General features: G+C 39.4%; 1 protein-coding gene across 3 annotated transcripts in view; it reads right to left on the reverse strand.

Moving 5' to 3' along the window:
* The window catches only part of pax5 (paired box 5), a 79573-nt gene that overhangs the window by 38283 nt on the left and 16794 nt on the right, over window positions 1-24496 (reverse strand). For 2 of the 3 annotated variants that reach the window (XM_047366738.1, XM_047366739.1), the window contains exons 2-6: window positions 22429-22594; window positions 17643-17840; window positions 16989-17053; window positions 14097-14222; window positions 1382-1566 (exon numbers count right to left, since the gene is read on the reverse strand). In XM_047366738.1, the coding sequence (XP_047222694.1) occupies window positions 1382-1566; window positions 14097-14222; window positions 16989-17053; window positions 17643-17840; window positions 22429-22594 (740 nt within the window). The remainder of the gene's footprint in view (window positions 1-1381; window positions 1567-14096; window positions 14223-16988; window positions 17054-17642; window positions 17841-22428; window positions 22595-24496) is intronic. The other variant, XM_047366740.1, reaches the window with a different exon arrangement.

The raw sequence follows: 24496 nt of genomic DNA on the forward strand, positions 1-24496 counted from the left end.
AACACAGTTTCTAACAAATTTTTAACCATATATCGTTTTCTTTTCACTTTACAATGTTGCACTACTTTGTGCTGCTCTATTACATAAAATTGCAATAAAATGCATTAAAAACTTGTTTCCTAAGTTCTTATTGACCCTTCATGACCCTTGTTAACAGCAGGAATGCTATACGACCACATCGTTCCTTAATTCCACTCACTCAATTAGCAAGAAATGCTTAAAGAGCCACAGGTAAATTTTGTAAAAAGGAAATAACCAGGTCTATGAATGTTGAGGACCTATTAGAGAATTAAAGCTGGATGTGAGTTCTTTTACTTACCATAAATGTTAAAATTAACCAAAATGTAATAATATTTGTGTTTGGATTATTTCTTTGATATAACAAAGTTGCTTGACAAAAAATCTTTTACTGTTAAAAACCTGTATTTTTCCGCCTAAATTGTGTAATGAGTGTAAGAAAAATGCATTTGTAATTTCAGTTGGGTATATGGGTTGCACCAATAAAAACTTGCCAAATCCTCTCTACTAATGCCATACAGCTTACTCTTCTGTTGACTCTATTTTGAAGATGTTTCTGAATTTAATAATAATTAAAAAAAATTGTAGTAGTATATCAGTCACACATAGGAGAACCATACACACAAACATCAGCCTACCACCTGCTCCTCATGCTTGTCACCAGCTTGGTCACACATTGTTATTAGATGGCATCCTATTCCTCAACAAGCATTTGTTGCAAGTCACCCATTGTGGTTGTTTTGGTCTCTCTGGCACAAACATTACACTCAAACGGATCCCACTTGTTCTGGATGGGGTTGAGGACTGCATGCAGGTCATTCCATCGTCTTCGGTCCCAAAGTCTAGTAGTAGTCTCTGATAAATACCACTCTGTGAGGGTGTGTCGACATTTTGGAGGATACAGATCAGTTCCTAGGAGTGGTGATTTGAGAATACCACTGGTTGCAGAATCTCATCTCGATCTCTCTCCCACAAAGGTTGCTTCTAATGATGACCAAGACTACACTCTTTCCACCAAAAGCTGTTTGGCATTAGCAGATAGGAGTTGGCAAGTCTTTCTTGGGGCAACCCATATACTCAACTGTGCTGCCTAACCCACAAATGCATTTTCCTTACAAATATTTCAGGGTGGAATATGCAGGCTTTCCGATTGTACTTAATTTGTTACCAATAAACATTGTAACAAAGAAATAATTACCCAAACATACATTTTTTACTTTTTTTGGAATTAGTATAAATGGTGACTGCTGATCTATGGGACATGGACCTTGTTCGAGCTCGGGACTTTACACACTACAACCCCTATCTTTTTTTTCTCTTGATGTGGCGTTAGCCCAGAGCCTGCACAATGCCTTGCCCTTACCTTGCCAGAATCAGGGCTCACATAGAGCTCGTGGGTGGTTTGGATTGGACAGGAGGGCTGTCTGTCAAAGAGGCGATCCAATACCTCGATTTGCTGCGGCGAGAACAGCTCCCCTCTCATCTGCTTCCTGAGGAAGTCCCGACCACTCTGGCCATGCCCGTTAGCCAGCGGTGACTCCTGTAAGACTGCACAGAGAGGACAGGAAGTAGGAGAGACATTAGAAAGGTTGCAGCTGGAAAATGTTTAATGGGGGAATAAAAACCTAAGAGGATGTAAGGAAAAGTGCAGCAAAAAAGGTGGGACAATGAAAAAGTTGTTGAGAGACTGGAAGCAAGGGCTGATAGTATAAATTTCTAAATGGATATGGGGAAAAAAAGTTAGCAGCTTCAAAAAAAGTCCAGTGAATTGATGCAGGATTGAAAGACTTCATAGATTGTGGAGAAAATCTCATACAAATGCAATCCATTACCTAGCATATGCTGTCTCTCCTTCTTGATCTCTCAGAGGTACACCGTCTCCTCTCATATAAACACAATCCTCCGCCCCATTTTGTCGCATCACCCATACACACACATACACACAAATATATATTGCTTTGGTACCAGTATTAGACTGTGAGCTCTTGTATCCTGCAGTTATTGCTCGGCTGAGGGACTGAACGAGACAATTATAAGAACTCTGAGGAGTTGCAGCCCACAAATGATTAGAAAAGAGAGAACGAGAGAAAAAGATAAAGAGAAAAAGGGGATGAGGGTGAAAATCCCCAGCTATAGAGCCAATTCATTGCTTCAAACTGCTCCTGAGAGCCTATTTTAGTCCTGGGGGTCACAGTGTTTGATGTGTGTCAGAGAGTGTGTATGTGTGTCCCGGGTAGTGATATGACAGACAGGTAGGGGACTTCAAATTTCTATATTTTTTTCATTTGGACTGAAAATACAGGTTCATCTGTGCAAGGCTTTGCTTTTAAAGACAAAAAGAAGATAGAGATAAAAAACTAAACAAAGAAACAAAAAAATGGATGAGATGTTGAATGTATTAAAAAATGCTAAAGAGCTCTTGTTAAAACGATGTTCATTCTCTAAATAGGCTCATAATGAAAAGAAAATATAAAACTGAATATTATCGGTGCAGTTTTGGTTTTGAGAATTTAAATCCAGGCGATGGCTGAAAACGCTGCACAACGAGAAGAGGTGACCGGACCCTGAGGAAGATTGTGGAGAAGGGCCGATTCCAGACCTTGGGGGACCTGCGGAAGCAGTGGACTGAGTCTGGAGTAGAAACATCCAGAGCCACCGTGCACAGGCGTGTGCAGGAAATGGGCTACAGGTGCCGCATTCCCCAGGTCAAGCCACTTTTGAACAAGAAACAGCAGCAGAAGCGCCTGACCTGGGCTACAGAGAAGCAGCACTGGACTGTTGCTCAGTGGTCCAAAGTACTTTTTTCGGATGAAAGCAAATTCTGCATGTCATTCGGAAATCAAGGTGCCAGAGTCTGGAGGAAGACTGGGGAGAAGGAAATGCCAAAATGCCAGAAGTCCAGTGTCAAGTACCCACAGTCAGTGATGGTCTGGGGTGCCGTGTCAGCTGCTGGTGTTGGTCCACTGTGTTTTATCAAGGGCAGGGTCAATGCAGCTAGCTATCAGGAGATTTTGGAGCACTTCATGCTTCCATCTGCTGAAAAGCTTTATGGAGATGAAGATTTCATTTTTCAGCACGACCTGGCACCTGCTCACAGTGCCAAAACCACTGGTAAATGGTTTACTGACCATGGTATCACTGTGCTCAATTGGCCTGCCAACTCTCCTGACCTGAACCCCATAGAGAATCTGTGGGATATTGTGAAGAGAACGTTGAGAGACTCAAGACCCAACACTCTGGATGAGCTAAAGGCCGCTATCGAAGCATCCTGGGCCTCCATAAGACCTCAGCAGTGCCACAGGCTGATTGCCTCCATGCCACGCCGCATTGAAGCAGTCATTTCTGCAAAAGGATTCCCGACCAAGTATTGAGTGCATAACTGTACATGATTATTTGAAGGTTGACGTTTTTTGTATTAAAAACACTTTTCTTTTATTGGTCGGATGAAATATGCTAATTTTGTGAGATAGGAATTTTGGGTTTTCATGAGCTGTATGCCAAAATCATCCGTATTAAGACAATAAAAGACCTGAAATATTTCAGTTAGTGTGCAATGAATCTAAAATATATGAATGTTACATTTTCATCATGACAATATGGAAAATAATTAACTTTATCACAATATGCTAATATTTTGAGAAGGACCTGTAGGGAGCTTTACACAGAACCAGGCGAGTCATTAGACCCGGAGGTTTTCTGAATAGCCCCGGACTTCTTGATAGAAGAAATTTAGAAGTATTACAGAGATGCAGCCACAAAATGGTATTGGACTTCAAATTTTTATTTAAAAACAATCAGTTTTTTTTTCTCAATTGTGTTCCACATAGTCACCTCTCACTCCACCTTACCTGAGAATGAGTTAAAAGAAAAAAAAAAAAAAACGTATTTGCGCACTTGCAGCCCGCGAATGCGCAACTACGTGCACAGCCAGAGACGGACTCCATTCTGGAGAAGTCCAGAACAGCAGTTTACTCCAAGTCGACCTGCTACCTTCATAACCTGAAAAGTTACACTGAACGCCTCGAACAGGGATCATTTTAGAGCAACCGCGAAGCCAACCGGAGAGAGGGAGCCTGGTGCACAGGAACAGGTGGAAGCAGAGCGGTATAACCCAGGAGAAGATAGTGGTAAATCTACACATGCTGGATTTGCATCATGATGTGAAAATATCTGTAAGATGTAAGAGAAAAGTAAGATGTAGTAGAAAGTACAAAAGTAAGCCTCCCTCTTCTCTTTCATATCTTCTGTGCTGATTCTAAACATAAAGCTCTGGGTTTAAAGATGCAGTATAATTAAGAAATAAATCATACCAATTTACCACAGATGGACCATTAATTAGTTAACAATTTAATTTTTCTGAATTACACATGTAATATTATATAAATTAAACTAATGATACCATATGTATACAGTTATTGATAACTGTAATATTAGTACTTATAAGGTCCAGGATGAAGCTCTATGCTATATTTTAAACACCACAACTTAACATCCTTTCCTCTCAGAAAGTGTTTAATAGTAAGAACTGCACTAATGTCTCACATGCTCAGTGCAGAACAAAAGACTGTGTTGTAAAATGTTTCATTTATTATTTTTGGCAGGCCAAATTTTTTCATAAGTGGAATGAAGGGCTCAAAAGATGGCGGTAAAAGAGAACAGGTTCATAAAAGAAGGAACAATTTTAATGAAATGTTTCAAAAGCTCTTGTCATAATTAAAATAAATAAATTTGAAATGTAAGAAATTAAGACAATGGAGCCTAAGGAGTGGAAATCTTTGATGAGAGTGTAATGTTTAAAAAGGTAATTTATGTAGATGACAAAAGAAGCACATTTATCTGGCCCATAGTAAACATTATTTTAATCATTATTTGCTTCAGCAAAATGGTTTTTCATCAGTCCTAAACTCTGTTTCTTCTAATACTTCATTCAGCTTCTAACAAAAATAAAAAACAAGTAAAATTATTGTAAACCTTTTTGTTTGATTCACAATAACTTACATTCAGTCTAAACCCAGCCGAGACAGAGAACTGGTACAATATGTCCCATGTTATTTTAACTTTAAATTACTTATAAACTGTCTTATGGAAATATAAATATTTTGGGTTTGGGCTAAAGCCCCCAATGTTTTTAGACCCTAAAAATGCCCCAGCACTGAACCTTATTGGAGTTGAATGCTTGATAATGACCTGAAGTGGTAAATATTTTTTGTAGTCTTGATATGATTGTGTAAAAGGGTCGTTTACATTTAAAAATGTTGTAAATCTAGTTCAAGTAAACTTTAGCTTTAACCATATTAATTATAAATTCTCAACAACAACATTTTGGCTGGTGAAAATGCTGAGTGGCTAGTATCTTTGGAAAACCATTAGCCACAGTGGCCAGTGAGCAAAAAAGTTAATGTCTAGCCCTGCTTATGGCCCAACATAAAATGCCACATTTGAATATTTGTTCAGTAAAAAAAGATTTAAGATTAGACGATTTTTAAATGGGAAACCTGAGGAGACTCCAGTTTGAGTATCACTATTTTCCTTCCTTTTTTGTTTTCACGGCATTATTTATCTTGTTAACATTTATGCTCACTGTTTACTTCAGTTTGTCATCAAAGTTACCAGACTTTGGCAAAACATCATAAATTAAAAAAAAATCTTTTCCATGATCTTTTAGTTTACGTGCCCATATGAATTTAATGAGGACCAAATGGATATACCAGATGGATAGATTTGGTGCTGGAGATAAAATAAGCAAAACAGTACAAAAGCAGATTATTAACATTTATAATATTGAAGTGTAAGTTAAGGTTGATGAGCTGTTACAAGAACTGACAGAAATGCAATATGTAAGAACAATCACTGTTTTTAGTCATTTCATAGTGTGAGGTTTTTTCACTATCATCTATTTGTTACTTTAATGCTTGTTGTAAGGATTAAAAAGTCAGAAGATGAGAATATTAGAAAGAAATCATGATGTTTAACACCTAAATGTCTCCATGACACATTACACATACCTGGTAATCAAATTCTGCATGATACAGTGTCAAATTCATAGTAAGGTGATGCGGGTGCATTGTTTTCCTATAACATTGTGTCTTCTTACATTACTGAAACAAAAAAGCAATAGTGTGATGGGGATATAGGTAAACTAATGGTGTGTTCAGTTTGCTATAGAAGTTGGAAGTCAAATCTGAACATTACACTTCAATTGAGTGCCTTCTCAATGCAAGTTGGAAAACCAGTTGGATTAACTAGTTGTGGTGCCAACTATAGCTATACAAGCCATTAATAACATGTTTCTCTCCATTATTTACTTTGAAACTCTAATGAAACATGCTCACTATATAGATTGGACAGTAATGTGTATGCCACTGGTTTAACCCCTTACTGTCTAAATGCATTTACAGTTAAATAAAAAAATAAACTGTTTTTGTTTTTGCTGGCATGAATGAAGAAGTCATTGTTTATTTGAATGTATACCACATACAATAGTTATAAATGTTGGTATTTGGTATGCAAATAACCAAAATTAGGTATAGTTGAGCATAACTTTCACCAACAGACAGCTGCAAAGGGCTTCCAATATAATCATTTGTATGTGTTGATTATGCATCAATATGCATTAGTGGTATGCATACACCACCACTGCTGTGTGTTGATTTCAAGCGAATTCGCAAAAGAAGCCTACAAGGAGGTAATGAGATACGGACAATCAGAAGTGATACTTGGAAATTATCAAGTTTCCATACTGGAATTCTGACTTCTAGGTGTGTGTTCTTGTTGTTCTTGTCGTATTATTAATAAAAGTGGAAAATCCAGTTTTTAAAACAAACAGAACACAGCATAAGGCCCACAGTAGCATGGTATTAAATGTTAAATATCTTCAGACAACATCTATATGTGTCTCGCTCAGTTGACAAACTCGTTTTTTCAACACACAAACCCTCTTTCACCCGGCTCTCCCACAAACACACACCTCGATTCTAATCTCTCTTTTACTCCTGTAGTCTCGTCACACCCGCATTCATACACAGATTCTGGAAGCAGGGCGAGTGCATGGTCCAGGTCTCCAGTGGCAGACCAATCAGGGGAGAGATAAAGGCAGTATGATGCTTTAGTCTGGTAACCCACAGCAACCCATTTAATCCCACTGGCCAGTCGCTGTGATGGAATTCAATTGATCAATCATGTAGCTCTGATGGCACCATTTCAGCCAGCTTATTGCTTTCTGCTTTCTCTCTAACACACACACACATACACACACACGAGTATACTCTGAAACACCAAGCTAAGCTGTACCATACCCTCAAACAACCGCAGAATGACAGAATGAAGAAGAGATAACAGGACCTACTGTAGTTGGCCAGAAAGAACAACGCTTTTATTTGTCATAATCAATAATGTTCATTCATGTGTGTGAATGTATGAATGCGTCTTGGCGTTGATGTAGGTGTGTTTGCGGGTGGGTGGGTAGCTTGATATCCAACCACTCCCATTGTATCCGTGGATGGGTAAAGAAACTCATTGCCGTGACGGGTTAAATCCTATTCACTGTCAGACACACACACACAGACACACACATGCTCACAGCTGCCTCTATCTCTGTGATTCGGTCTCAGAAGGGAAGCGTTTCTCTTCCCTCTTTTTCAGAGCAGAACAAAACAAACAATGAGTCTCCATTGTTCCCTTCTTTTCTGCTTTTTCCTTCTCCCCTCCGCCTCTTCTGTCTTCCTCTCCGTTGCTGGCTCAGCCAGCCTTTGACTTTTTTTTAAACAACTCCAGAAGCAGTTTGGATTATTAAATCCTAAAACGTGTAAGAATTAAAGTTGTCAGCCATTCAACGTGCCTGTGTGTGCCTGCTGACGATAGGACACTTCCTGTGTGAATCTTATTAAAATTGACATACCTTAGATTATCTCACTAGGACAAGTGCCATAGGTCTGACCTCACAGCTTCAGCTTGCAGCTAAATTTGTGTGTAGCTGTGTCTGCTGTGTGTGTGTGTGTGTGTGTGTGTGTGTGTGTGTGTGTGTGTGTGTGTGTGTGTGTGTGTGTGTGTGTGTGTGTGTGTGCGTGTGCGTGTGTGTGTGTGTGTTGTGTGTGTGTGTGCCTAAAGATCAAAGTTTTGGGAGGTACTGAGCGGAACCACAGTTGAAGAGCATGGATCTCCCCCTCCCTACTTTCCTTCAGCCTCCATATCTTTTTCTCACTCCCAGTTTCTTTTATTTGGTAAGCTGCTGCATGTCACAGGGGATGCACAAGGGGGTAAGAGGTCAATGTGGCATTCTGGGTAAGTGCATATGAAGTTCTGCTTCACAAAAAACACCGTTTGGTGTTACTCTTGTTTGCTGTATGACCTTCCTTTAAATGTGATAAAAATAGCTTGAAACAAAATTAAAAGATGTACCCTGCAGTAATGGACCCACCTGTCCTGGAGCTTATGTCCTTGTTGAATCCACAGAAACACACTCACACATATTCACACACGTGCATCCACACAAGCAGCCTTAACACGCAACAAGAATAGGTTAAGATACAATGGTCCCCTTTCGGCCCCACAAGTCAAGTTCTTCTATTCACTTCCATTCATATCCATTCTGCTCTCAGTCACCCTCTACTTCCCCTTGCTTTGGCTGGAGGGCACAGGTCACCACAGGGTTTTACCCCCACACCCTCCTCCCACCAAAACACACACTCGCACACACACACAAGCATGCTGCTGATTCTGCCTTCATGTGTTCCCACCACATGCACAGCTGCTGTTTTAATGTTACTGTTCTGGAAATGAAAATAGTCCCTGCCTATGCTCTGCATACACTATGGTATGCTATACTATGATAAGTGTTTCTCCTATTATTATTCCTCTATGAAAATGTATCCTGTCTTATCTGAGGAGTGGACCTGCTCAAGTTGTATATCAAAACCTGGGGCTCAGATTTAAGAATATGTTGCTCTTGGTGGTATTTTGAGTTGCCAAAGTGACATAAAATCTATTTGAAGGAATGGGAGGCAATCAAGAAAATAGCCAAATTTCAAATACATTTGAGGTCTAACTGGATTGTCATATTTCTATCAACTTTTGGATCAAAGACAAATACATTTTACTTTCAGAGGTACTGACCCTTCTACAGTTTTCTGATATTCATTGTCTTAATAAATTGAGAAAACCAGCCCTCTTGAAGTACAGAACTCTAATCATTTGAGTGAAAGCCTTCTCTGTAAATGTTTTGTTTAACTTGCCCTTACCCCTAAATTTTACCACACACATATAAACTATGAGTAACAATGTTGAAGAGTTTCTTTAATTTCACATAATATGTCAGTCGTTGTAGTAGTTAAGGTTTGGTGCTAAATCCCTTGATAGCACAGGAAAGTCACAAAATTCTCTCCATAGAGTCCATTTCATTATGTGTATCTTCTCAGTAATGTCTGGATATCGTTGAAAAAAAAAATACAAACGTAAAATGTTTGTGCTCTTGCATCATGGATGATTTTCACTTCTCTTTGAGGGAAAGTAAGGTGCTACATTCTCACTTCCACAACTGCTGAATGGAAAAGCCAGAAACAACCACTGCAACAGCAAAACAAGCAGCAACAACAAGGGATGATTCAAGATCTGAAACCACTACCTGGTGAGTCATTTATTTAAACTTTATATTACAGTCTTTAGAGAAAAAAGTATTTAAATATGCCCTGTGATTGGCTGGCGACCTATCCAGGGTGTACCCCGCCTACCGCCCATAGACTGCTGGAAATAGGCACCAGCTTCCGTACGACCCACTATGGAAGAAGCAGTATAGAAAATGACTGACTGACTGTATTTAAATATATCATATGCACTTGTAATTTATCTTATTTTAATAATAATCTAGGATTTTTAATTATTATCAATAACTGCCGATTTTTTAAAAAATTTTTTTATTGTGTCCTGTTTGGCAGAGTATCGCTCAGAATTGAGTGCCAAGAAGAAGCCCAACATATTTGCTTACACAAGTGGAGTATTACAGCTAATGCTTTAAAGCTCTGCTTGATATTTATAAAAGAAACTTTATTAGAAATAGCTTTGGGATTATTTCGATTGTTACGGACACAGAGCCAGAAAAGAAAAGGAAGAAAATAAGAAGCATAAAAGAGAGAGAGGTGGGGCAAAAAGGAAAAGGGGAGAGAAGGAGGAAAGAAAGAAAGATGAAGACAGTACAAGGTAACACCCTACTTGCTTCTAGACCTGCAGAAACATTCATATTAACACCTTGTTTACCAAAAAGTGCACGGTACTTGCAAGATGTATTTAGAGGTAAATGCAGCTCAATATAGAACATTTGTGTATCTGTTAACCCCTGAATCTAAACACCTGTGGGTCTGAGTGTGAGCACGCTTGTGTATACAAGGTATAACAACCGATATCTAAATGTACTTTTTCGACAAGTACATGTACTTACCTGCTGAGCCTTGATCCGTTTAACAACAGCAGCAACAACCATTCCTTCAGGTTTCTTGTTTGAAGCTGTTTGCCAAAAAGTTATTCGATCACAACTGGCTGTGCTTGGTGGGACCAGACCATCTGTCCCTCATCAGTTTTCCAGCTGTGATCCAGGCAGCTCTGATCCTCTTCGTTTCAGGAAAGTAGTGCAGACTAATGGCTGCTGTCGTAGTATTGCTGCCACCACCAGCAATGCACCGTTTCATCATATTAATGCTGTTTCAACGCACCTTGGCTTCTTACTGAATTATTATTATAGACTTCCCCTTTGACGTCATTTCCAGATGACTTTGGACTTGCAAAATTTAACATTGAAATATGTTTATATTCTGTCACAATTGTCTTATATCACCTCTTTACTCCTGATATCATGTCATCTACTGCCCAATCCCTTCAATATTAAGATGTTTTCTTTCAATTTCTGCATTTGTGTCACAGGTACGTTAAACTTTTCAGATAAATCTCACACATACTCTTCAAGACTCTGTCATTTATGTAGAATAATTCCAAAATTAGGTTTCAAATTTCAAATATGCCAAACCACCGAACAAGAAAGGACAAACATGGACGTTCAAGTAAAGCCTCAATATTTCATATCCTTAATTTATGCACAAATGGAACAAAACCAGTGAAGTAGAAAGGATTATGTTAGCCTTAGAAAATAAATTCGGAATATTGTCTTGTAAACGGTCTTGATATGACATTTAAACTGAATTAAGCAAAACCACAGAAAGCAATGCCTAAAAAAAAAACAATGTAAGCAGTTGCTACACATTTGTTACAGAAAATAAACTTGTAAGTCTATGTTTAAATAAATTTTTTTATAACCCTAACAACTTCCCATAGTCCTTGTGATTGAACACATCCTTGAACATTAATCGCAACTGAGATTCATCTAAAATTCGAAAATGTCCTATCCATCTGTATATATTTCTATCACTGCGATCTCACTGCAAGCCGTTTTTTTTCCCGTTTCTATGGTCAATAAATATCACTACTCTCCACTTTAACTGTTACTGCTCTGTGTAACATATTCAGTCATTTTAACAAAGCTGACAAAGGAACAATGAGATCGTTGGCTTTAAGTCCACATGACCTGTAGTATATGTGTGTGAATGTCCGACAAACATATGGGCGTGCGTGTTTGTGAGAAGCGTGCTGTATTGTTTGTCAGTGTGTATGTGTTTTTCTGTTCATGTCAGTGCATGCTGTTCCTGCTGTCCCCCCTTGCTGTGTGTGTGTGTCATTATCCAGCGGGAGCTGCTCTAATGGAAGCTGTGATTAGCAATGCTGTTAATTAGACCACAGAGCCAACCGCGCAGACCTCTGCCACAGAAACACTGCAGATAAAAAGAACCCCCAAAACGTGACGGTGAGCAACATTGTGCCTGAATGAGGCTTTCTAAGCACCTCATTGAAACATGTAATAACGTTAACAATTATTAAATATTTTGACATTAAAAAACTGGTGAAAAACTTGTTTTTCTGCCATAAATTGAAAGTTCATACAAGTCTTAGCCCAAAGTAGCCAAAACAATATGATATCAAGGTGTTTTTTCAGTCACACAGAAAATTCTTTGTTGGAAAAATTTCTAGTTCCTGCATATGTTCTTGTTTTCTGTCAGCCAGATTTATCAAAATAGGTTTTTTTTGGCAACACAGACAGGTACAGTGGACTAGTAGGTTAAGACTGGATTTAAACCTGTAATCTTAATGTAAACTATGTCTTTTCAAAGTCAAAAATTGTTTTCAAACAATGATTTCATTTCTTAAGGGAAACGCTAAAGGCAGCCTGGCCCTATGTGGAAAATATTCCCTTAACCTAATAAAAGGTTGGCTGCGAAAACACTCTCAGATCATCAGAGTCCCACAACCTTGACTGTTCTTCCTCCAAAATACTGTTAACTTTACAACAGATGTTTCGGGATGCAAGCCATTTTTTAAAAGTTCCACTACTGTCTCATCAGTCCACAGATAATTTTCCCAAAAGTCTTGGGGATCATTAAGATGTTCTTTGGCAAATTTGAGATGGGCCTTTGTGGTTTTTTTTTTTTTTTTGGTCAGCAGTGGTTTTGCCTTGGAACTCTCTCATGGTGGCCATTTTTATCCCAGCCTGTTTTTTATTGGTAAATCATTAAGACCAGCTTCAAATGAGACAAGCGAGGCTGGCAGTGTTTTAGATGTGTTGTTTGGACTTATTTATGATCTCCTGAATCAGTCAACAATATAATTTTGGTAGGCCGGATACTGTGTTTTTCTCCGTCTGTGGATAATGGCTCTCACTGTTGTTTGTGTGTCCCTTTACGACTGTCTTCTTGTCACATATCTGTTTTAGTTTGTAAAACAATTGTGGGACGAGGAGATCATGCACGGGGAGTTTGCATGTTCTCCCCATGCGTGGGTTCTGTCCAGGCACTACCTCCCAGAGTCCAAAGACTGTTAGGTTAATTGGTTTCTCCAAATTGCCCAGGTATGTATAGTTGTTTGTCCTGCGTGTCTCATAAACGGCTTGAGATAGGCACCAGCTACCCTGTGACCTTGTACGAAAGAAGCAGGTATAGAAAATGGATGGATGGATGTTGTGGGTTTTATATGAATCATGTGCTTAAAAAAGTAGTTTGGACTAAAAGTTCAGGCTTTATGGGAAAATACTTTTAGGTTCCCACTGTGTGTGTGAGAATGACTGTATTGGAGTCTTTGTGATCCACTGATGGGTAGGCAGGTAATATCAAGCACATCATGGTTCATCTGGGATTCACCTGGAACCTGCTGGAACGATTTGATAATTCATCAGTGGTGGGAAAAATCACCCATGTGTTTGTGTGTGTTTGTGCAGAGAAAGAGACACTAAGCGAGTTTAAGAGAGAGAGAGAAATAGCCCCTGGTGGCATTCTGTCACCCTGCTTCACTCCAACATCTGGTGCTGTCTCATTTACCGCAGGACACCGTCTGTGTGATGGCTTTTTAATGCCACTGATTCTCCCACATACACACTCATAATCACATGCACATCTACTTACAAAAAGGTATGAGATACATGTGAGAATGCTTCCCAATTTCAATGCACACACACTGAAAGGTTCACACTCATATTAGCATGCAACATTGATCCAGTATGACAGCATATATGATCAATAGAGCATGCATAAAATTACTTCTCAGGTGGGTCTCCCGTGGAGCACAGTTGGTTTCTCAATCAAGATGTTTGGTTTACAGCTCTCCAAGACTTTATATGTGTACACACTCACATACATTTGTTAGTCAGTCAGTCAGTCATTTTCTACCGCTTATTCCATAGTGGGTCGCGGGGGAGCTGGTGCCTATCTCCAGCAATCTATGGGCAAGAGGCGGGGTACACCCTGGACAGGTCGCCAGTCCATCACAGGGCAACACACAAACAACCATGCACACACTCATTCACACACCTAAGGGCAATTTAGAGAGACCAATTAGCCCATTGATCTTATTTTTGTTTTGATGCTGTTCTTCAGTGAAGGAGATCTCACCATCTCCATCACCACTTTATGTCTTGTTTCATCTGTTTTGAACAGTTGCCATTCTGACTGGAAAGATACCGAGTTTTGAAAATATGCAGGATAACTGCTCACCTTCATCCCTCTTCCTCTTGCCTACGTCGGCAGCAGAGCTGATTCCTAGGATACCGCTGATTGAGTACGACGAGCCAGCAGAGTCGCTGGTGACCCCTGAAACCTGCGTGGCAGCCACGGACGTCGCTGCAGATAGATCACATGGTGGATTAAAGGATGCATCCAGAAATCAGAATTATAATTGTGTAGTTTTGTGGACATTTTCTCCACCAACATTTTCCCCACTGAATTAAAGCTATCAGACTAAAGTTGGACTTTTCAAATGTTTCAATAAATTTGTTTCCCAGATTTTTTATTTTATTTTACTAACAGTGCTAATAATGAGGACACTATATGGTGAACTGAGCCCGCCTTTTGGTGTGAATATTTTGTTGATGGAAACTCAAACCCCTGTTTTCCAAAACTGAACTCAACCACATTACCTAAGCTTCGACTGAAGGAAAAATGTACAACGACAAAGCTCCAGTGGTGCTCTGCTCCTTGCTGGCTGCTTCTCTGATCTTCCCCCAGGAGAAGACAAGTTTTTTGATGGGCAACACAGTTGTCATCGCTTCAGTGACACACACACACATCCTGTGACCTCCTGACACACATGCACAAACTGCAACATGCAGTCAGTCACTCTTAGGTCCCTTATCTGTAGGCAGACGTTGGGCTGAGTGACAGTATGGTATCCCAGGAGGGACAGTTAGGTGTGGCAACAGATATCCTAATCTCCTTTCCCAATAGACGCCCCCCCAAAAAAAAAATCACAGAGAGACTAGACCGAAAAGGGAATAATAAAAAAAAGCAAGACACACCACAGGATCAGAGTCCTCTCAAGCCGTTACTCTTTTTGCTAACGACAAGGAGAGAATAATGAATGCATATCCCCTCTTTTCCCATCACTTGATTTAGCACTTCAATTATCTGATTTTCCTTTCTCTTTCATTTCACTCTTCTTTTCTTTTATCAGAACGTAACGCTCTTATTCTGCAAATCCAAATGTTCAATTTTCCGCCTGGGAGTGGGAGCCATTTATCTGTGTAATCTGTAAGTGTATGTGTGGAAAAGAGACCGCGCACCGCATCATGTCTAGGTGTGTATGTAGGTGGGTGCATCTGATAAATGTGAGTATAAGGCGGGAGTCAGGGAACAGTGTGCAAAAATTAATTTAGATTACTAGACAATGTGCGATCATGAAGATACAAAAAGACAGAGAGGCTCAGTCCGCTGCAGGGAAAAGTGAGAAACAGTATTTGTTCATTGAGATATTCATGGAGTAAAAAGGGGTAATGTTTTCAGAGTGGGGGTAAAAGACTTTAGTCCACAAATAAAACAGTATTTAAATAAAAGAAATAATGTGGAGCTTTACAAAAGAACCTTATTGACTACATTTTGGGTTTTTTTCATGACATATTGCTTAATATAGTCTGTAGGTGGCGCACTGAAGATTGGAGCAGTAAACTTCAACAGCTTTCTTTATGTTAATTATTCTACTTCTGTGACACTTGACTACACAGGTGCTCCCTGTTACGTATACATTGTTTTAATACACATCAAGATGCAGTACCTTGCAGATGTATTTGTACCCCTTTAACCTTTCCACATTTTGTCATATTATAACTAAAAACCTCATTGTTAGCTTATAAAGCAATATCATAAACTTTGAACATCTCACTGAGATCTAGTCAATCCATCATATGGCACAAGGGGAACCCAACCAAGACATGTCCCTCCAATTCTTCCAACATGTGGAAGACGGTGCTGTGGTGAGATGACACCAAAATTGAAATGTTTGACCTACATACACAATTCTCTGTGTGTTGGAATTGTGTTTGCACATCACTGTAATCACACCATTCCCAATATGAGAGATGGTGGTGGCAGCACAGGCTGTCAGGACAGGAAAGCTAGTCAGAGTTCATGGAACTATAGTGTGAGCTAAAGACAGGGCAATACAGGGAGAAAACTAGTTAGAGGCTGCAAAAAACTCAAATGTTGGGGCCCAGCCATGGAATGAAACAACGACTGAACTATAGACAGAAAAGAAACTGGTAGCACTGTTGCCTTGCAGCAAGAAGGTCCTGGGTTCGATTCCCGACCGGGGGTCTTTCTGCATGGAGTTTGCATGTTCTCCCCGTGCATGCGTGGGTTCTCACCGGGTACTCCGGCTTCCTCCCATGGTCCAAAGACATGCCTGTTAGGTTAATTGGTCACTCTAAATTGCCCTTAGGTGTATGAATGAGTGTGTGCGTGGTTGTTTGTGTGTTGCCCTGCGATGGACTGGCGACCTGTCCAGAGTGTACCCTGCCTCTCGCCCATAGACTGCTGGAGATAGGCACCAGCTCCCCCGCGACCCACTATGGAATAAGCGGTAGAAAATGACTGACTGACTGACTGACTAATTTATTATTGAAATATTCATCAACTAATTTCGTAATGCAATAATCATCAACTGGAGTATGGAGACAAACTGTGGTGTGGGTAGGTCCAAGAGGTAGGAATCTTTGCTGCTGTTAATGAAAATGTATCCTAAATATCCTTTGTTTTGTATGTTCATGTGCCAAATAACACCACAACAAACTCTTTTCAAGTTTAGAATATGATATAACAATACAAAGTACTTTCAACCAAACGTTTTAATGGGAACAATACTTAAACTTTATTCTTTCGTCCTGGAGTTAGACTCAGTGTTGACTTAATGCAAAGAAGATTTCGACTTGTTCTGATGCTTTGGAATAATACCATATAATGATATCTTTGTATTTGTAGCTACATCCCAAAAAGCAGTGATATTTTGCTAAACTGAAACATTTTGAGTCCATTTGGCAGTCTCTGCCTTCTACCATCTTAGCTGACATCTTCTAACCCTCACTGATAAAGGAACCAGAATTTGCCTAAGGAACATACCTAAGCTGTGAGCCGACACCGAACCCGTTTGACCAGGCTGCTGCTGAACCTTGGTCCTTATGATCCTACAGAAGAAGAGAGGAGATATTAGTGTGTATAAAGTGGCTTGTGTGAGAGATCCTGAGTGACAGAGAGAACATGACCATCGTGGGAGCAAAGCTGTGTGTGTTTGTGTGTATGTGTGTGCGAAGTGGCTTAGGCAGGCTGACATGGCAGAGGGGCCTCACACTTCCTGCTTGGTTGATCATGCAAGCCATTTCTTCCTCTTTTCCTTTTCATCCTTTTTTCCTCTTCTCTTCTCTCATTTCCTTTCCTCCGTTTTCCTTTTCTTCTCTTTTGTGTCTGTTTCACCTTCTTTTTCTCTTTGTCTGCCTTTTTGGCTCACTCGCTCTTTCTTATTTCTCCATTCCTCCCTCTGTCACTCCCTCTGTGCACTCAGGGGAAAGAGGTTGTCATTGTACCATCGTGTAGAACCACTGAGCTGCGGTCACTTCATACATATGGAGGCTGGGGCCCTCTTTGCAATTCCCCTCTTCCACTCCCACACCAACCAAAACACACCAATAAAACACACGCATTTATGTTGTTCCTTGCTTCGTCTCCGATCTGTTACAGTTTGACACCCAAACCTACAGATTACCCTGACTGTGGTACCTGTTGATGGAGCTGACGCTGGGGACACTGTCGTTGTCGCAAACTCTCTCGGCCAGGAGCCTGTCCCGGATCTCCCAGGCAAACATGGTTGGATTTTGGCGTTTGTAATCGGCAATCTTGTCGACCACTTTGGGTGTAGCAACCTTTGGTTTGGATCCCCCGATTACCCCGGGACGGATGCTGCCCGTTTCATAGTACCTGTAAGGGAATTCAGAGGTTTACCTTAATCAGAGACAGGAACATAAAACATATTGGTAGAAATCAACATGAAGAGCTACAGCGCTTTGCAGAAGTATCCATACCCCTTAAACTTCTCCACATTTTGTCACATTACAACTAAAACTTCAATGAATTTTAAGAGGATCTATGTTACAAGGTACAAATAAATCGCAATTGAGCCAGCCAAGTCAATACTTTGCTAAAATACAGCTGAAACTCTTTGCTATCTCTAATAGGTTTTCCTCCAGGTTTCCCCTGTATGTAGCTCCACTCATCTTTCCATTACTGCTTATCAGCTTCCCTATCACATCTGGTGGTCTTTAGCCCCTCCCACCCCTATGGCTTTCCAGTGGAAGACTGCCCTTCCTTCTGCAGCCAGGACTTTGTTTCGGCTAAAATTCAAACTCACACCACACCGTCTAGTCCTTATGACTTTGATGTCATTTTTTTTATTTTTTAAAAAGCAGAGTTTCTGTTTTTTCTAAACCATATATGTGTGTGTTCTGTCTTCTCAAAAGCCCAGTTGGCCGTGGCAAATTGGCTGCTCATATTAAGCCTGGTTCCGCTGGAGGTCTCTGTCTGTTGAAAGGGAATAATTCCTTTCCACTGTCGCCAAATGCTTGGTCAGCATGAGCGATCGCTGTAAAGTCAGTGACTTAATGATGCTGGCTCAGCTTCCTTGGATAGATTTTATTTTTCCAATTGGCATGATAAACTAAATTTGACTGCAGCGTAAGATAACTAGGCTTACAGCAGGAAGAACTGGATATACGGACTAAAAGCTTTTTCATTGTGAGGTATTATGAAGAAAAATAATAATACCTCTTTTAATCTGTCTTAAATTTAAATGTCTAAAAATCTGTTTATATGTCTAAAAAAAACTACAGTCACCTCTCATAATTGTACTCACTGTCTTCAGTTAGTTTTAATAAGACTTCAGCATATTTAAAGTTGTGCATAGTACTGAGGTACTGTTTTTATTAATGTTTGTAGATAAAACAAGATAAAACAATTAGAAAAGTGTGGTATGCATTTATATTTAACCCCGTTTACTTTGATACCACAAAATAAAATGTAGTTCAACCAATTGTGTTTAGAAGTCAGCTAATTAGTGAATGGGGCCCATGTTAATGTTTGTAGATGAAACGTGATAAAAAGTGGAAAGGTTGAAGAAGTATGAATATTTTTGCAAGGCTCTGCAGCACCCTCTTGCATTACATAATGCCGAATCTGTCTGATTTACATTGAGATATCTGTGTCAGCTAAATTGTTTAACCTGAATGTATCACTCTCAAATAGCCATGACAAAAGATGTCTGACTCGATCTGTTGTGCGGCTCTTGCTTTCCACTGTGACTGTGTCACAGAAAAAGATTGAAGCGTTTAGTGTCCACCATGGCTATTTCATGAATGTATTTGCATACAGAAGGGGCACGAGGGCAGGGGATGGAAACACGGCTAGTGCGCGACACAGCTTGCAGAAAAAAATGCTTGTGTGTGTGTAGGGGTGGGGGGTGCTTTGCGTGGCTGCAAGCTGTCAGTCAGTCTTAAACCTGCTGCTCTCCCTCCACTGTACGGTGGAGTAATCCTTTCCGTGAAGATGTGAGTTGCTGTAAATATGTGCCTCCTTGTCTTTCTCCCCACTGTGTGTGTTGCACTTTTTGACTCCTCACAGTTGGAGCTCAAACACAGCTAAAGGGAAAAAAAACAATCTATTTTCAAATAGAAAACGATTTAAATTATTCACAGCTGAATCATCGGTGAATAAACGAGCTCGGTTATTGATATCCTGCTCAACGATGAGCCGACGCACTCACTCACTCACTCACTCACTCACTCACTCATTCACTCACTCATATACACACATAGAGTGGTAGAGTTTGTGTTTTTGTTCTGCTGGCACCAGAGAGACAGAGAGGAGAGGATAAAACAGCCCTCCCTCCCTCTCTCCTTCCATCCATCCCTCATTCCCCTCTCCTCCCCCTCACAGTAACGCTTCAGTGAGTTGAACGGCCAAGAGAGGGGAAGAGAGAAAGAGATAGAGAGGGAAAGACAGAAAAAAGAAAAGGGAGGAAGAAGAGAACAATGAGCAACACAGTTTTTGATATAGCAGAGGGTCGCTGTTGCTAATCCTTCCCCTCCGTCCCCACAAATAGTCTCTCTGTCTCTCATTCATTTCTCTTCTCGCAGCACTCCAGTCTCTTAACACGCCTTTTTCCTTTTTGATTGTTCTTCCATTTCTTCCATTCCTCACCTTACTCACTTTTTTTTTGGGTTAGTGGCGGCTCAGAAATATGGTACCACTTTCATTTTGATGCTAATTCCAAAAAAAAAGTGATGAATCTTTTTCCCATTGTCTGCCTTTTTTCTCCTCTGGGGGACGGAACGAGCAGGGATTTGCTCTTGAATTTAGCTTTGAAAAGCCAGACATACACATACAGAGAAGGGGAGAAAAGGGAGATGAGAAGATTCACACACAAAAAAAATTGAGACGGGTCAGGGAAGGATACAGAGTGGAGAGGGGGAAGGTGAAAAGGCAAGAGCAAGCAAAACTGAAGGGCAACATTTCTGAAAATGCAGCCCATGTGTGCAGAAGAAGTAGAGGCGTAGATAATTGAGCCAGAGTCAGAATTTGTATATGCCTGTTTCTCCGCTGACTCGATCACATCAACCCAAAAGTAAAGCAGAAGTCACCTATGTGTAAGATCTAACCATTTCACACGAGTTGATCATTAGACATTGGAGTTGTGGTAAAGGAAGGATTTTGAGTTGAATTGAGTTGCCCCGCTGCCTTTTACAAAAATCATGTTTGGCATAAGTCTGTAAAAATCCTGGACCTAGATAGCTCTTTTGGCCCTGAGCTTATACAGACACAGTAAAATTTGTTGGTACCCTGAAAAGAAAGTGCAATAAATAAATTAATTTCTTTATTGCAGTGGTATAATTTCATACTAAGAACATTTTCAAAAAATGTTGACTTCACTACATATTTCATCAGTGAGAACAAATATTCCGTGTAAAGAAATAATTGAAGATTTTGTTCAAATTAATAAAAAACAAATATGCTGCATGAATGCACCTGCTGTCATTACTATGCACAATCTCTCTAAATCATCCAGAGACCTGGGTGCTCTCTTATGCTCTCTTCTCTTTAACTCACTCCTCATGTTCTCCATAGGATTTATGACTAGGCATTAAGATGGCCATTAAAAATAGGTTGATTTTCTTTCTGGTTAACCATTTCTATGTTGATTTGACTTTTTACCCTGAAAGACATAATGATAAATTTTTGAGTTTACTGGTAGAGATTTTCGTTTTAAATCCAGTATTTCAAAGAAGTCATGATGCCATATACTCTAACAAGGTTCCTGGGGCCTATGGTGGAGAAAAAAGCCCACAGCATCACACATTATTCACCGTACTTAGTGGGCGTGAGGTGCTTTCCCCAATTTTCATTCTTTGTTTTATGCTTCCCCCACACTCAGTGTTTGTGGCTAAAAAGCCTAATCTTAGTCTCATCTGACTGAAGTGCACAGTTCCAGTTAAAGTCCCAGAAGAGTTTAGCAAAATCCACATGTTCTAATTTCCCCTCGGGGATCAATAAAGTATCTTTGAATTGAATTGAATTGAATGTTTACGTTTATGGTGATACAACAGAAATGAGTTTTTCCTGGCAATTTCTCCCAAGCAACCAGCTGTCATGAGATTTTTTAACTCCCCAACCATCCTCTTAATTTTAAAAGATATTTTTTTGGCACTAGTGGCCTTTCTTTTTCCATTTTTGACAGTAGGTAGACAGGAAAGAGGGGTAGAGAGAGGGGGAGACATTCGGTAAATGTTGCTGGGTCCAGGACTCGAACCCGGGACAGCCACCATTCGAGGACTGTAGCCTCTGTATATGGTTGTGTGCTTTTGCCCCTACACCATCAGCGCCGTGCCACCATCCTCTTAATTGTAATATTAATAAAGAAATATGGCTCCTCTTCAAAACAAAAGGCCAATGGCTAAAGAAATGGATCTTTTAGCTGTGTCATATTTACACCCGGGAAAACAGTAAGTCATGGTTTACTTATTGGACATTCAACAACACTTTGATCTACTCTACTTACAAAAGTATAACATAAAAATGCTTCATTCACATTTGTTTTCAAGTTTAATTTTTTGGGTTTTTTTATTCTAAAGAGGACTAACAAGTTTGAAATTGGTGATTTTATTGAAAATGTTGCATTACAGCAATAAAAGATTATTTTGTTTTAAGATGTTTCACACACCCTTGCCAGTGCTGTCAACAAATTTGACTGTAAGTTGTCATTATTTAAAAGAAATGTTGATTTCTCTAAATGTAAAATGCTAACAAAACATACTTCTGGCTGCAGAATTGCAGCATAGATATTAACCAGCCAAGTTCCGGGCTGCAGAATCTTCACTTTGTACTGAAAATGGAAATTACTAAAATAAGCACACTTTTTACATGTCTTCCATGAAAACAAACATTGTCCCACAGTTTGCGGTCACAATACGGTAGCAGTGAACATCTTCTGTACTGTAATTGCATATATGCCTTTTACCTGCCCAGTATCTTGCTGACGCATCCATGGCTGACACGCAACTGCCTTGAGATGTCACAGGGTCGAACCCCTTGATGGGCAAGCTCCACTATTCGCTGTCGGACCACGTCTGGGAGGGGTCTGCCATTTACAAACACACCTCCGAGCTGGTTCACCCCACCATGTCCTGAAAAAGAGCCAACAAGAGTCTGAGAGGGATAACAGCAAGGACGAGTGACAGGGATATAGGAAAGTCAGGGTTTTTTTTCGAGCCACTGGAGTCTTTAAGTGCTGGAATGTTAAATGACATGGACTTAAACAAAAGACATGTTTTTAAATGTGAATGACAGCATGTACGTTGAAGATGGAGAGGTGCATTTTGTGGATTCTTCAATCGGCCGCATGAAATAAATATGACAAAACAACCTGTTTAAATTCAGCAATAAAATATGTGTAAGATTTTGCATAATTTGATAGATTTTAATCAGTATATCTGAGATCAAATTAATTAAGTTTAAATTCTTCCCTATTTTTAAAATGCACATACTCAACTAAATTAGTTAAATTCTATTTTTGTGATAAATTTGTTCATCTGGTTTGTCCTTTCATGTTAGAAAGGCATAAAATGTAACAGAGATGGTATTAAACTTTTAAAATAAAATAAAATTCAGTTCGTATAGGGTGGCATGTTAACATTTCCCTGACATACACAGCTTAGATGCATTGTTCATTAACAACAACTGTCTCAGGGTTAAGAAGTTTAGAATGTTAGCAAGTCCGACTTTAGCATTAGTGCTATCGCTTAAATAGTTAAACTAGATAAAAAACTTAAATTCTTGAAACTTTCTCAACAACAGGTCTTATGACAGTCCTTAATGTTTACTCAGTTGATACACTCATTCATAATACAACCCATATAAACATGTCAGCCTTACTGCTGGATGCCGCCCGCGGCTAATGAGAACAACACATTATGTTTAACCAATGATATGCCTGATAAAAAAGGATTTTGTCGCTATTATTTTATACCCACCAATTTTTATAGTATAATGTACAGATTAGGTTGGTGAAGAAAATTAGGTTGATATAAACTGTTAGCTGTTAAGCAGCTAGAGATGAACACTATAAAAAGGAATTTTGGGGGGTATTAAATATTAGCCATAAAAATGTATTTACATTTTAGGCAAGCCTATTAGTTTGCATGAATATGATTGAAAAATGTTAATAACTTTATTTGTTAGAAAAAAATTCTACCAAAACATTTTGATTACAATTCAAGTAAAGCTGTAGGTTTAGTCTACCTAGTTTAGCAATGGTGCTGCAGTCAAATTTGGTATCCAACAGAGAACAATAAGGCTGATAGGTTTAAATGAATTGAATGAAAAATTATATTAACTGAGTAAAAGTTAGGGCCTGTTGTGAGACTTGCAATTCAGGGAGCTTCTGTGTTGGAGTATGAATTTAAGTTTGTATCCATCTTTAGCCAGTTTAGCAACGGACAAAATCAATCTTTCTAGCAACCTGAGCCTCTAAACCCAAACATTACCAATGATTGGTCTTAGTTGTGGTTGTCAGGGGAACGGATAACAATGGCACCTTGTTAGAATCAATCTGAAAAAAAGTTTATCGCCATTTCAGTAACATTTTATGCCTTAACTAGTTTAGTGATGCTAATGCTAAAGTCAAACTCGCTAGCAAGCTGAGCATCTTAACACAGGATCATTGCAAATGAACATCACATTTTGTGGTTGTCAAAGAAAATTTTTGAATGCCACCTTATTAAGATAGAATCAAAAGGTTTACAGCTATTTCAGTAACATTTTATACCTTAATTACTAACGAGTTACTTTGTTTTCGGTTCATTTTTAAATGGAAGAAGACTTCACGGAAGACAGTAAGGGAGGTTGTTACTGATTGATCCGAACTTGTAGGCTTTAAATGCATATTAGGGAACATTTTTAGGATTGAGAAAATATAAAGGCATGCTATTATATTTTTTTATTTATGAACTGTTGATTGTGCAGATGTTTTGTATTTTTCTTTCTTTAAAAAAGTATGAACTGATGTGTTGAAAGTTTAACATTACAGA

The sequence above is a fragment of the Girardinichthys multiradiatus genome, chromosome 5 (genome assembly GCF_021462225.1).
Source record: "Girardinichthys multiradiatus isolate DD_20200921_A chromosome 5, DD_fGirMul_XY1, whole genome shotgun sequence".
In the NCBI taxonomy this organism is placed as follows: domain Eukaryota; kingdom Metazoa; phylum Chordata; class Actinopteri; order Cyprinodontiformes; family Goodeidae; genus Girardinichthys; species Girardinichthys multiradiatus.